Source organism: Aphis gossypii, unplaced genomic scaffold, assembly GCF_020184175.1.
Source record: "Aphis gossypii isolate Hap1 unplaced genomic scaffold, ASM2018417v2 Contig00333, whole genome shotgun sequence".
NCBI lineage: Eukaryota > Metazoa > Arthropoda > Insecta > Hemiptera > Aphididae > Aphis > Aphis gossypii.
The window spans coordinates 17,538-31,268 of NW_026083070.1; the positions used below are offsets into that span (position 1 = coordinate 17,538).

General features: G+C 26.7%; 1 protein-coding gene and 1 pseudogene across 1 annotated transcript; one reads left to right on the forward strand and one right to left on the reverse strand.

Annotated features, from left to right (window-relative positions):
- Positions 1–4,074: 4,074 nt before the first annotated feature.
- Positions 4,075–5,392, reverse strand: LOC126553804 (death-associated inhibitor of apoptosis 1-like). The gene is made up of 2 exons (XM_050208917.1): positions 5,031–5,392; positions 4,075–4,174 (listed from the first exon to the last, which is right to left on the reverse strand). The coding sequence occupies exons 1-2, from the start codon at positions 5,371–5,373 to the stop codon at positions 4,143–4,145; spliced, it is 375 nt and encodes a 124-aa protein (XP_050064874.1). The 5' UTR covers positions 5,374–5,392; the 3' UTR covers positions 4,075–4,142.
- Positions 5,393–9,649: 4,257 nt separating this feature from the next.
- Positions 9,650–10,402, forward strand: LOC126553803 (uncharacterized; annotated as a pseudogene).
- The last annotated feature ends 3,329 nt before the right edge of the window (positions 10,403–13,731 follow it).

Below are 13,731 nucleotides of genomic sequence, written 5' to 3' on the forward strand. Positions count from 1 at the left end.
TTTAAGATTTTTATTTTTTTTATATCTTGTAAAAGTGTTTTAGCTAAGTATTTTTCATATCTTAATATTTTAATTTTTCTTTTGATTAAAATTATGGTTTTTCTTTGTTCATGTTTACTTTGTACTTCCTTCTCATCATTATTATCGATTTCTTCATCCAATCGATGAATTTCAATTAAGATATGGTTAAGTAAATCCATTTTCTAAAAAAAAAAAACATTTTTTTTATGTTTTGGAAAAGCTATTGTGAACAAAGTAATACTTCTATACAAGTAGGTGTATAAAAAAGAAAAAATGGAAAATAGATTTATTTAAACAAATTTATTTATTAAATCTTCTAGTTGATTATTCAAAATTGAGGAACGATAACGTAAACGTCTATTACATTGTAGACCAATATAATAAGAAAAATTATAATCGTCTAAAATGTTTCTTTTTTCATTTCTTAACTTGTCTATTTCAATTAGGTTTATTATTTTTTGTTTTTATAAACCATGAATCTTTTTATTTAAAACTCTTATATCTATTTTTTTTCTTTCTTCATCTTGATCAACACTTTTTTCGTTTTCTAAAACTTTCAATTCTAATTCTTCTATCAAAGATTGGATATATATGATTTGAGGAGATTCCATTTTTTTAAAAAAATCTGAAATTATAGGTAAATATTTATTCGTTTATTTTTTTATTTTAAATATAAAAAAGGTAGGTAATGTAAAAACTATATCTCATTTACACCACATCTAAAAAAAAAATGTATTTTTTTTTAATAATTTGTACCACTTTTCAAGTTTATAATTCACACCAAATAAAATTTTAAAAAGGGGCATTATCTAATCTGTACCTACTAAAATTATAATTTGTAACATTGTTCACCTTATTAAAATTATAATTATAATAAAATGTATATATATATAAGTAAATTTTTGTTTAGCAATAATTCATAAAACATATAAAATCAATCATACTTTAATTATAAATAAATGTATAAGTAAAACAAACTCTATATATATTAAATAAGTAAATTCTTGTTAAGTATATTATACTATTTTTTAAAAAATAAAACATAATTTATAACTATTTATATCAACTAAACTCTGTAAGAAACGAGAAAAAGCTTGTAACTATTTTTATATATGTGGTATATATAAATATATATATATATATATTTATATATACCACAGAATATATTCCGTGTATATACCGCACATTTACTACAACTAAGCTGATTATAACAAAAATAATAATAACTATAATTAAGTCGTTATAATCAGCTTAGTTGTAGTAAATGTATAAGACGTAACAACACAAAATATTGTTTACGATGTATCTGTGTGACTGTGTATATGTGGTTTGGAAAAAAACTATTAAAATATTTATTTTTTATTTTTAAAAATGTGAAGATATAAAATTATACATATTATTATTATTATAAATGACATACTTTTAAATGTTGTACTACACACTAATCTTTTTGAACTATTCAAAATGTTTCGTACTATACTCAATTTTAGGGCTGGTACAAATTACATTTTTCATTTCGTTTTCTAACGTGATGTAAAAAAAAAAATAAACTAAAATTAATTTATTTATGTAACGCAAATACATGTTATATTTTTGATACAAATTACATATGTATTTAAATGAACCTATTTGTGGTGAAAATTGTGTAAAATACCATTATTAAATGTAATCATTTTTTATAGTGGAAAATTATAATAGTCAACCGATTCAAATAATAAAACTAAAATTCTACATGATAATAGTAAATGTTTAATTTAAAGCTAGTTAATAGTAGTAAAGTAATAGTACTTACATTTCTGGAAAAAAATATACTGGCTTCTAGTTGTAGTGAACCGGTCTTGGTGAAGATGGTTCAGCACGATTTAACGACGAAGTCCACTTTGTCGTATGTGTAGGAAGTTTGAATTAAAAGTTATTTATTCACTGAGACGATGAATATAATAAAAGCAAGCCCGATGTATTGTTAAGTATAGAACAATGTCATCGGTCTATGTGTGAGTGAGGCTTAACTATGTCTAATTCTTAATACTACCACAACCCATTTTATATTAAACTATTTGGGTGTAGTCCCCCAAAATATACGTACGTGTCATGGTAAACAGGAAATTCGACTATACGTTTCTATTTCATATTTTACTATAACCAATTATTTAAATACATATTTTTTAATCTTTAAAAAATATATATATATATATATAAACGATTATTAAAACTATGTTCATAATCCAATTATTTAATATATTATTATTCATTATTCTAAATCTAACCAACTAATATCAGCTCAGGGCAACAGGAATGAAGTAATGTAATATGCCGGATTTCTAGATAGTGTTTCTACTGAACTAGCTGTATGTCTAATTCTTAATACTACCACAACCGCTTTTATATTAAACTATTTGGGCGGCGTAGTCACCAAAATATACGTACGTTTCTATTTCATGTTTACTATAACCAATTATTTAATTTTAATCTTACCTTGCTAAATTTACGTACCTTGCTAAATTTTATATAACCTTTCAAATCTGACATTGAAATGTAGAAGTCAATTACATTCTTTTAGATACAAATCGCACTTGTTATTACATTCTATTTTTTCGATTATGAAAAGACGTACCTTTCAAATTTTATTCTAGTTAGTGTTTTAGCTGAACTGATTATTTTAGACTTAAGAGGAGGAGTAGAAGTGGTTACATATATAAGAGATTCATCGATACAGTATATTCAGTATACTTCAACAGATTTTACAATCTAGACTTTTTTTAATAAAATTAATTTAATTTTGAAAAAATGTCCTGCTTCTCATTTAAAAGCGATGACGAGGAGTCGGTTGTATTTTCCGAAGTAAGTAAAAAAAAACATTTTTTTTTTCTTTTTTTATCACAATATAATATAAAATTATTTTAATTAAAAGACTTTTTTTTTTTTTTTTTTTTAAAAAAAAAAATTATTAAATATTTTATGAAAAATGTAGTTTGTAAACCGTCATCAGCTTATCGTCTATTTTAATTATATGACAATATTGCAACAACATCTCAAAAAAAAGGTACATCGAAAAGGTTAGCTGTAAAACCGGAGAAGAAACCGGTATCGAAAAAGACGAAAAAGGTGAGTTATATAAATTTATGACATACTACGAAAAAGTAAAAAAAAAAAAAATATAATTTAATTATTATTTTATAGAGCACCGCTATTTGTTATACAGACAAAATATTAGATTTAATAACAGATCCAACTATACCAACCGGTGCAGAGAACACCTTGAATATAAAAAAGGATGATTGTTCATTAACGGTTAAGACACCTGTAGACAATACGGCTGTAGATTACTGGACTATAGCACATTATAAATGCGCTAAAATTGCTAATATTGCTCTGCAAGATAGGTAATAATAATAATAATATATATATATATATATATATTTAACTTAAGTGAAATATTTATAATACAATTTAATTTAACCTAACCTAACTTTTTTAGATGGAAGCATGTTGAATGCTCACTCAAAATATCTTTAACAGGACAGCATCCGGATGATTTAACTACAGCCAAAGAAATGGTGACGCTCATTCAATCTGTTTTCGACAAAATGATGCGACATCCCGCCAAGAAGCTTCTCAGACACAGACCAAAAAAAAAATAAACTTATAAAATGTATGTAATAGGATATGGTGTTGGATTAATTTTATTTAATAAAAAAAAAAAATTTTATATTTATATTTATTTTTTATTATTTAGATAAAAAAAAAAAAAAATAATAATAATTCATTTATAGGTTAAAATAAAAATAAAAATAAATAAAAATAAAAAAAATAAAAATAAAAATATTGAAAGTTGGTATATAAGTGGTGTTAATTTTACATTTTTTTTTTTTTTAACAAGAACGATAAATTAAAATAAATTAAGAAACTTTTTTTTATATTACATCACTAAATCTTGTAATATCATGTTCGACAATGAATTAAAATGAAATTGTAGTAACTCGTACATAAATGAACAATCTTCACTTTGTATATTACTGTAGCTGAAATCATAATTTTGAATGTATTGATTTGTAAATTCGTTTCGTTGACAAGATGATGGTAACCCATTTACGTCAGACTTAATTAACGTATAAGCTGTATCAAACGTTTTTTGGTATGATTCCAATTTTTTCTGTTTTTCAACAATATACAAGTCAATACAATGTTGTAATTGTTTCAAACGATGAAGATCAATATGAGATAATGTTATATAATTATCATTAGAATATAAAACTATAGTTGATTGGTTTACATTAACAGAGTAGAAAAAATTATCAGCTATCTTAACACGTTTACAACGAGTATGCAAATTTTCGATAATTGTATTAAAATTGTTTTCGCACATTAACACCACTGATCAAGATCTAACGTTACAACTTTTTTAGTTAATTTACATTCTAATAATAAAATAATTGAAATTTGCTTATTAACTAGAAGTCCAACGGTTACACTTTTCTTACTAAAAGGACGAATATCGAACACAGATTTTGATACAACGATTGATGGATTCATATTGATAAAATAAAAAAAAACAGTAAACAGTATTTTTTTCTAGAAATATGAATATGATCACTAGACAGCTTAGCTCAAACTAACAAGTTTTCTTTATCCATACATGTTATATACTAAACAAATGTAAGGTTAAAAAAGAAAAAAAATAAAAAAAAATGTGAACGTATAGTATCTAGTTTTATAAACAGTAAAGAGTTATTATACTTACCTACCTAATTAGATAGAACCTGAAACATTTTTTAAAAATCATTAACATAATAAATTTAAATTAGCCTCGTTATCCCACTAGGCTATACGTTCAAGAGGTATTAAATAAGTTATTAACACATTTAAGTTTATTAAATTCAGATTTTTTTTTATTGAAATATAAAGTTTAAAAAAAAAAATAAATAAATAAATATTTATTAAATGAACTAAACAACAGTATCATATGACCTTGATCCACAATCATAATCACAAAATATCGATAATCTTACCATATTTTTTTACTACATTTTCAACAAACTGATTTCCTTTTGATAATAATACAAAAACACATTTCGGATTCCATCTTGAATGTTCAATCCATGGATTATCTTCTTTTTCCCAACGATGCAATATAATACCGCAGCAAAAACATTCAACAATATCTTTTTTCCCTGAATATATAAAACCGCTTTCAGCTAATGAGTATTTATCTTGAGATGAAGTCAACGGAAATAAATTGAATGTTTTCAATCTTGATATAAATGTAGTGAATTCTGGATATGTAGGATATGCATTGTTTCGTACTAACGAAACAAGTGAACAAAAACTGTTGTTAATTTGTTGAAAATTCATTTTTTATAAAAAAAAAATAAAAAAAACTTAAATGAATTAAACTTGATTAAAACTAACAGAACCTGATTGAACGATGGTTGAATATTAACTGAACTGTCTGAACTGGAATGAATTAAATAAAACGACTTTTATCTATAATTTATTAAAAATGAAATTACAGTGTAACCTGAATGTTTAACTTACAAGGGAAATAAATAGTGTTGAAGTGTGTATACACTGTTTAAACTTTATGTGTAACAGGGGAAAAAATAATTGGTTTAAGGCGGAAACTATACCTTAAATTTTAAAAATCTCCGCAGTCAAAAGTGCGCAGAACATACATTATGGTGTTTGAAAATCAGTGTTTTTTTACTGGTACAGCGGAGAAAAAAAAGTTTGAGGGGGAAAATCCACCTAAAAATTTTACAATCACCGCAGTCTGGTACAGCGGAGAAAAAAAAGTTTGAGGGGAAAAATCCCTCTTAAAATTTTACAATCTCCATAGTCAAAAGTGCGCAGAACATACAAATGTATACTACTGATTTATGTAGGATCTGCAATTTTAGACGTTTCAAAAACTTTTATGTATGATTTTCATTATAATGTAATGAAAAAGAAATATGGTAGAAAAATTAGTTCTTTATATTCAGATACAGATTCCTTGGTATATAGCATTCAAACAAAACATTTTTTCGATGATTTAAAAAATGATTTATTGCCATATTTTGACACATCTAATTATCCTAAAGACCACTATTGCTTTAGTGAAATTCATAAAAGCCAACCAGGATTCTTCAAAGACGAACTTAAATCAATAATTCTTAAAGAATTCATTTCATTGAGACCGAAATTATACGCTTATAAAACCATAGATGATACTGTAGAAAAAAAAGCAAAAGGTGTAAAAAAATATGTAATAAAAAATCATATGAAATTTATTGATTACATAGAGATATTAAATGCTTTTATCAACCATAGACCTGTTGAGAAAAAATAATCTCACAGAAACATGAATTTCATTCAATCGAATAAACATGTTGTTCATTCAAAAACAATGAACAAGCTTGTTCTCAGTGCTAATGACGATAAAAGATATATAATGAATGATGGGATAAATACATTGGCGTATGGTCATTACAAACTCACAAAATAATTAAATTAAAAACTTAATGATTCAACAATCAGTAGGTATAAACAGCGTTATTTAGCGAAATATTATACAAAATTCAACAGCTTTATTATTTTTTATTGAATAAATTTAGCACTAGGAGCGGTATTATACAACAGCTTTATTATTTTTCATTGAATAAGTTTATTACTATATAGCGCTTTCTGTTTATATCAATTGTTGATGTATTAAGTTTTTTAAAAAAAGACTACGGAGTACTAGGAGAGCATGTGAAATAATTAATTTTACTTGATAAAAAAATTTGTATATATTTTTTTATTATAAAAATGTGTCATACATTAAAAAAAAAAAAAAAAAATCTTTATTTTAAAATATCTGATGATGTTGTCCACGAATTTTGACTCGAATCAAAACCTAGCCATTTAACAAACATTTTTTTCCCAACTTTTTTTATAATACGTTCAACGAGGAAAGTGTCTGGAAAATCAGTTAATTTAATTTCCTGCTAGTAAAAACCACCGAAGATTATATTGTCTGATCCATCTTTTAGTTGATAAGTTACTGGATTTGTCTGTAAAACTTTTGAAACTGTAAATATTTCCGTTGTCCAATTTGGTGTATATCCTTTACTAAATATATGTTTATACTTAGATATTCTTACTTTGTCATTAACTTTTAATTTTGGTTTGTATAATGTATCATTAAATTTAATTTTGTTTGTATCCGCTCGAGCTTCATTCGGTGTACATTTGATTGTTCTATGTTTTGTGTTATTATAGTTATGCGTAATTTTCGATATTGTATTATACCAATTCCATGTACCTGTTGCAGTAAAATGTTTATATATATTATTTTTAAGAGTTTGTATGACACGTTCAGCCATCGAACACTTAATAACACTGTATGAACTGTAATGTTCAATTTTATATTTTTTCATTAAATTTTGAAATTGATTATTATAAAATTCTGTACCATTATCTGTCTGTAACAATTTTGGATGAGCTTTTTTCAATATATTAAACATACCATTTGTACAATCCTTTGATGTTTTATTTTTCAACGCTTCCACCCAAACGTACTTACTATATGTGTTTATCACAACTAAAATATATTTAAAACCATAATTCTGTCTAGAATGAGATTGCATATCCATTAAATCAGATTGCCAGAGGTCGTCAATAAACCGCGTTACTACACTTAATGGTTCGATTATTGGCTTAAATACATCACGGTAATAGTTGTCAGAATCTATAACACTACGTTTCATTTCCATTATTTTCCGTTTAATATTTTTATTTGATACTATTAAATTTTCTAACAAAGCTTTTTCTTTGTTCATTGTAAATTTATAAACCCAATACAACTGTATCGGATGACTACTGATAGCACTATATACGGAATAACAGTACTACACTGTATATATATATATATATAAATTATTTTATTTTAATAAACGTATGGAAACCCCATCTGTATCTTCCTTCATTCATTTCCCGAGTTTTATCGATAACCAAAAACCCATAATCACTGTGATTCCAACAGAAATGAGACAATTTCCGAAATTCTGAGAAATCCATATCTGCAGACGAATGATCGTTAAATACATGTCGTAAATTTGTATCATCTTGTTTCATTATTATTAAAAAGTTTGAGTTATCTCTTACTAACTGTTTTGGTATTTTAGAATACGTTTGCGCCAAATAAAATACAAAGCTAGCACCTGAATGTCTGCAAATGCTGAAGTATTCTCTGATTACAGATTGTGGACCACATATAACATCATCAAAAATTATAATAGAATTTTTCTTAGTTAAGTTCGGTTTTATAACCTTATCAACGCTTGTAAATATGAAAAAATTAGCACCTTCTACATCGTCTATTATTTTTTTAATAAAACATATTTTTCCTGATTCGAGGTTTTAGAGTATAAATAAATATTTTCAAATCTTAACCCATTTGCATGAGTGATCAGATTATACATTATATTTTTTTTTCCTGAACCACTGGGACCGACTAGTATAGCACGTATAGTATCAGGTAATAACGAGCCGTGTCTTGATGGTTTTTTTACCATCTGAACATCTACATTTATAACCTCTAATTTATCTTTTTGATCAATCAAATCCATTTTTTTTCTTATATATACTCTAGAATTTTCAATTGTTAATCAGTTATTGATGACGCGTTCAACTCGTAAAATAAAATCAAACGAGACTGACAAAAGATTTGTAAACTCTCTTATAAATAGTCTCTCAGTTGAAGCATGTTTCAAGCTATCAGTATTGTGGTCCTGGCACGAAATTAAAAAAAAAAAGACAAGATCGTGGTGATAAAAGAATAAACCCATTGGATGCTGCTTATCGTGATCACGATATTGTGTATGAAAGGAGTAAAAAATTAGACGATAGACATAAAGCTGATAAAGTGTTAGAAAATCGTGCTTGAAAAAAATTTAAAGCAAAAGACACTCCTAGAAAGAGAAATTGGTTGCGTACGCGGTAACAAACGTAATGAAAGCTAAAAGAAAAATAGGTATGGGTTGTAAAGGTAAACGGAAACGTATTACAAAAAACAATAGTATGCTAACTGCGAAGAAAAAAAGAACCTCGAAGAAAAAGAATAGTGGTAAAAGGTTGATTCCCATCCCAGGACAGTCAGGAGGTGTAGTTCCCTTAATACCTATATTTGCAGGATTGTCAGCACTTGGTAGCTTAATGTCTGGAGGCGCTAGTGTGTACAACGCAATTCAAAATTCAAAAAGTAAAAAAGGCAATGGTTTATATTTAAACAATAATGGGTTGAGAAAAAAAAAATAATAATGATTACGCTACCTGACAGACCGCTTTCGACCCAAGATATTATAAAATACGTAAGAAAGTTGAAAATCAATCATTTCCGTGGAGTCTTTTCACGTGATAGCTTGCCTAAAAAACCGCACGTCATTGAATGTGGCATATTAAACTTAGACATATCTTCAGGTGACGGGAGCCATTGGGTAGCGTTTCATAAAAATAAAGATAAAGTCATATATTTCGATAGTTTTGGCGATTTACCTCCACCAATTGAATTACAACGTTATTTTAAAAAGTTTAAAATAGTATATAACTATTCTAACTATCAAGACTTTAATACATTCAACTGTGGACATTTATGTCTTAAATTTTTACAATGCATGAATCTCTTACACTAAGTTTAAATGGAAAGTCGACTGTATTGACTGCAAATTATTTTCCATCTCTAAATGTTTACGAGGATTCAGAAATAGCTTTGTTATCTTTGCAAACGTTCAATTCATTTCCAAATATTATAAATGCAATTAATAACCGACTGAAAATAGAAGTAATTCCTTCAAAGAGAAATAAATATAAATTGCACACTTTTGAATTTTGTTTGGAAGAAGGATGCTATGAAATAGAAGATATTAACAATAAAATTGCAAAAGAGTTATCCCAAGTTAATAACAACTACGGAACACAGCTAACATTCAGTGTACGTATTGATCCTGTTGATTTTAAAACGTATATAAAATGTAATGGAATACTTCAGTTCAATACTCCATATAGTATAGCACCTGTTTTTGGGTTTAAAAAGATAAGATGTGGACCGTTTCATGAAGCTCGTCGATCGGATAAAGCGGTCAATTTAAACACGATTAACTCTATAAAAGTATTGTGCAATATAGCACATGGGTCATTCAACAACCAACTTCAAAGTCATTCGATATAAGAGTTTTTCCCGAGTGGGAGAACAGGAACAAAGGTTGTTCAATCTCCGTTAAACCTTATATATTACAGATTAAACAAAACAGATATTAATTTAATAACTGTTCAGTTAGTTGACCAAAACAATAATCCAATTGACAATTTTAACGAGACGTTGACAGTTGTTCTGCATATTAAACGTCACGGATCTCATTATTAAATTTATATCTTAGATTTTGTAATGTACGAGTCAGTTACTTTAAGTTTAACTGGGAATGCTACCATATTATCCGTAAATTATTTTCCGTCTATAAACCTTTACGAGGATTCAGAAATAGCTTTGTTATGTTTACAGTCATTTAATTCATTCCCAAATATTAATGAAAATAATAATAAATTTTCTATACAAATAGTTGACGATGAAAACAATAATACTCCTATGATGTGTTATATTAAATTGGAAGAGGGATGTTATGAAATTGAAGATATTAATCAACGAGTTAAGAAGCAAATAGATGACTATAATAGTGAAAACTTAACCAAATTAACATTCGATATTTCGGTTGATCCTAATGATTTCAGATCATATATAAAATGTAATGGGATACTACACTTTGAGATTCCATTTAGTATGGCACCTGTATTTGGTTTTGACAAAAGACAATACAAACCAGAGTATGCAATTCATCGATCGGAAAAAGCAGTAAATTTAAACACAATTAATTCTATAAAAGTAATGTGTAATATAGCTCAAGGATCATTCAACAACCATCTACAAAGTCATTCGATTTACGAATTTTTCCCGAGTGAGAGGACAGGATCTAAAGTAATTCAGACACCGCCAAATTTAATATATTACAAATTGAATAAAACAAATATTGATTCGATAACCGTTCAGCTAGTTGATCAAGATCATAATCCGATTGATAATTTTGGTGAGGCATTGACAATCGTGTTACATATTAAACGTTACGGATCTTTTATGGGATTAAAATTCAATATAAATCCGCTACTTCGGATCAGTTCAACTAGTCATAAGACTAAAGTGGTACCGGTAACATCAAATAAAGTAAAAAAATTGACGTTGACAAATAAAAAAATTTTACAAGCTCTAGGTTATCAATTAAAGCAAAATGCCTGAAAGTGATATTTTAGATATAAGTTCACGGTATGAAACGGATTCTAAAATAACAAAAATTGAATATCATTCATACACACCGTATACTACATCATTTAATAATAACGACGAAATACGTATATCAATTCAGCAAACAGATGTTTATCCGTATCTACACGAAAGCTTTATTTTTCTGGAAGGAATGTTTTCGGAACCTGACAAAGTTAAACTATCTAATAACGGTTACTCTTATCTCTTTGAACAAATACGGTTGGAAATGAATGGTATAGAAATTGATAGCACGCGTGTTCTTGGAATCACTAGCTCGTTGAAAGGATACTTATCCGGTACACCAGACAACTATAATTGTTATGAAAATTCTGGCTGGAATTTTAAAAACGCAACACAATCAGCAAATGATAAAGGTGAATTTAGTGCTTGCATTCCATTGAAATATTGGCTAGGTTTTTTTGAAGACTATAGAAAAATATTAGTTAATTCTAGATTGGAATTAATATTAACTCGAAGTCATAGTGATTTAAATGCATTAAAATTGAAAAGTGGTATAAATACTACTACAGCCAAAGTTACTTTAAACAAAATAGTATGGAAGGTTCCGCATATTACTGTTGACGATGGAGAAAGGTTGAAATTATTGAAACTTGTAGAAAAAGAAAAAAGTTTGTTTATTCCTTTCAGATCTTTTGAAACTTTTGAATATCCTGAACTAGGAACCGCTAAAAAAGTTGTATGGAATTTTTTAAAACTGCATCGAAATTAGAAAAATAATAATCGGATTGCAAAAAGGACGTAAAAATACGTTAGAAAAAGACTGTAGTATATTTGACCATTGTAATCTAACAAACGTTAGAGTATTTCTGAACTCAATAGCTTATCCGTACGATAATTTGAATTTAGATTTTACAAAAAATAATTTTACCTTATTATATGATATGTATACATCATTTCAAGAATCGTACTATGAAAAAAGTATACGGAATCCGATATTGAGTCCTTCTACTTTTCTTTCAAACGCTCCAATTATAGTCATTGATACTTCGAAACAGAACGATTCAGCCACAGCCTCAGCAGTAGATGTACAATTAGAAATTGAAGCTTCAGAATCGCTTACAGGTGTAACTGCTTATTGTTTATTGATTCATGATCGTATTGTAGAATATGTACCTTTTACTAGAGAAGTAAGAAAACTTGTGTAAATACAATTTTTAATAATAAAAAGTTTATTTAATAATTTGTGTTGTTGTCTTGAAATAATTATTTCAGTAGGTGAACAATATATGTGTTAACACCGTATTGTGTTACATGGTAAATCTGAGTTAGCGTAACATTTTAATAAAAAAAAATTTGAAATTTTTTTTTTTTTTGTTACACAGTGAACGTGTGTAGAAATCTCTCTTTGTAAAAAAGGTGCTCAGAACATACATTATGTTTTTTGAAAATCAGTGTTTTTAACTGGTACAGCGGAGAAAAAAAAGTTTGAGGGGAAAAGTCTCCCTTAAAATTTTGAAATCTCCGTAGTCAAAAGGTGTTCAGAACATACAAATATATACTACTCAGATAATTTAATTTTACCCATTGTTATATTTCAAACACAACTATTAACTAGTTATATCACAACTACAGTATACAATTATAAATCACAATTCACTATTATTGAATTATTCATGACAAAATAAACATGGAATTATTTACATAATTGTAAATAATCTATGATTATTTATTAAGATAACGATTATCACAAAACACCACTATTTACTACGGTTATAGATAAACCATTTATATTGTTTATTTTTATTACACAGATATATAAAAATACTAGATAGCCGACTTGGAAATGATTTTGAAGCCCACAAAATGGCCGAAATTCTCTTATCTAAGAGGTAAATGTTTACATATTTACAACACTGATACAGAATATCATTGTTATCAATTTAATATTTATCATATGAATATTAGACAATAGACATTCTAAGATCATGATTTTTAATTTTTATAACTCATATTATTAACTTTAGACTCATTAAACAGTTATATAAATTATTAATAAGTACCTACCTACTTTTTGAAATACTATTTCCTTATGTGTTTAAATTTTTCAAAGTAAGTTATAATGAAGTAAATATATTTTAATGTTTATGTATACATTAAACATTTTTTGCAATTCAAACAATTTTTAGAAGAAAAAACTGATGGAACTGTATCAGTTTTTAAGTGTAAACTTTGCCCATTAATATTTTTGAAATCTGAGTGAGTGAAATGTTTACTGCATACTCTGCTATATTTTGTAGGAACAAATCCTTTTATTTGTATTGCATCTATCCACTTTTTTGTTATTTCTTTATTTAATAAAGGAAAACTAAAAATCAAAAGATAATGTACCTATACATTTTATTTAAACAATTTTCAAAATG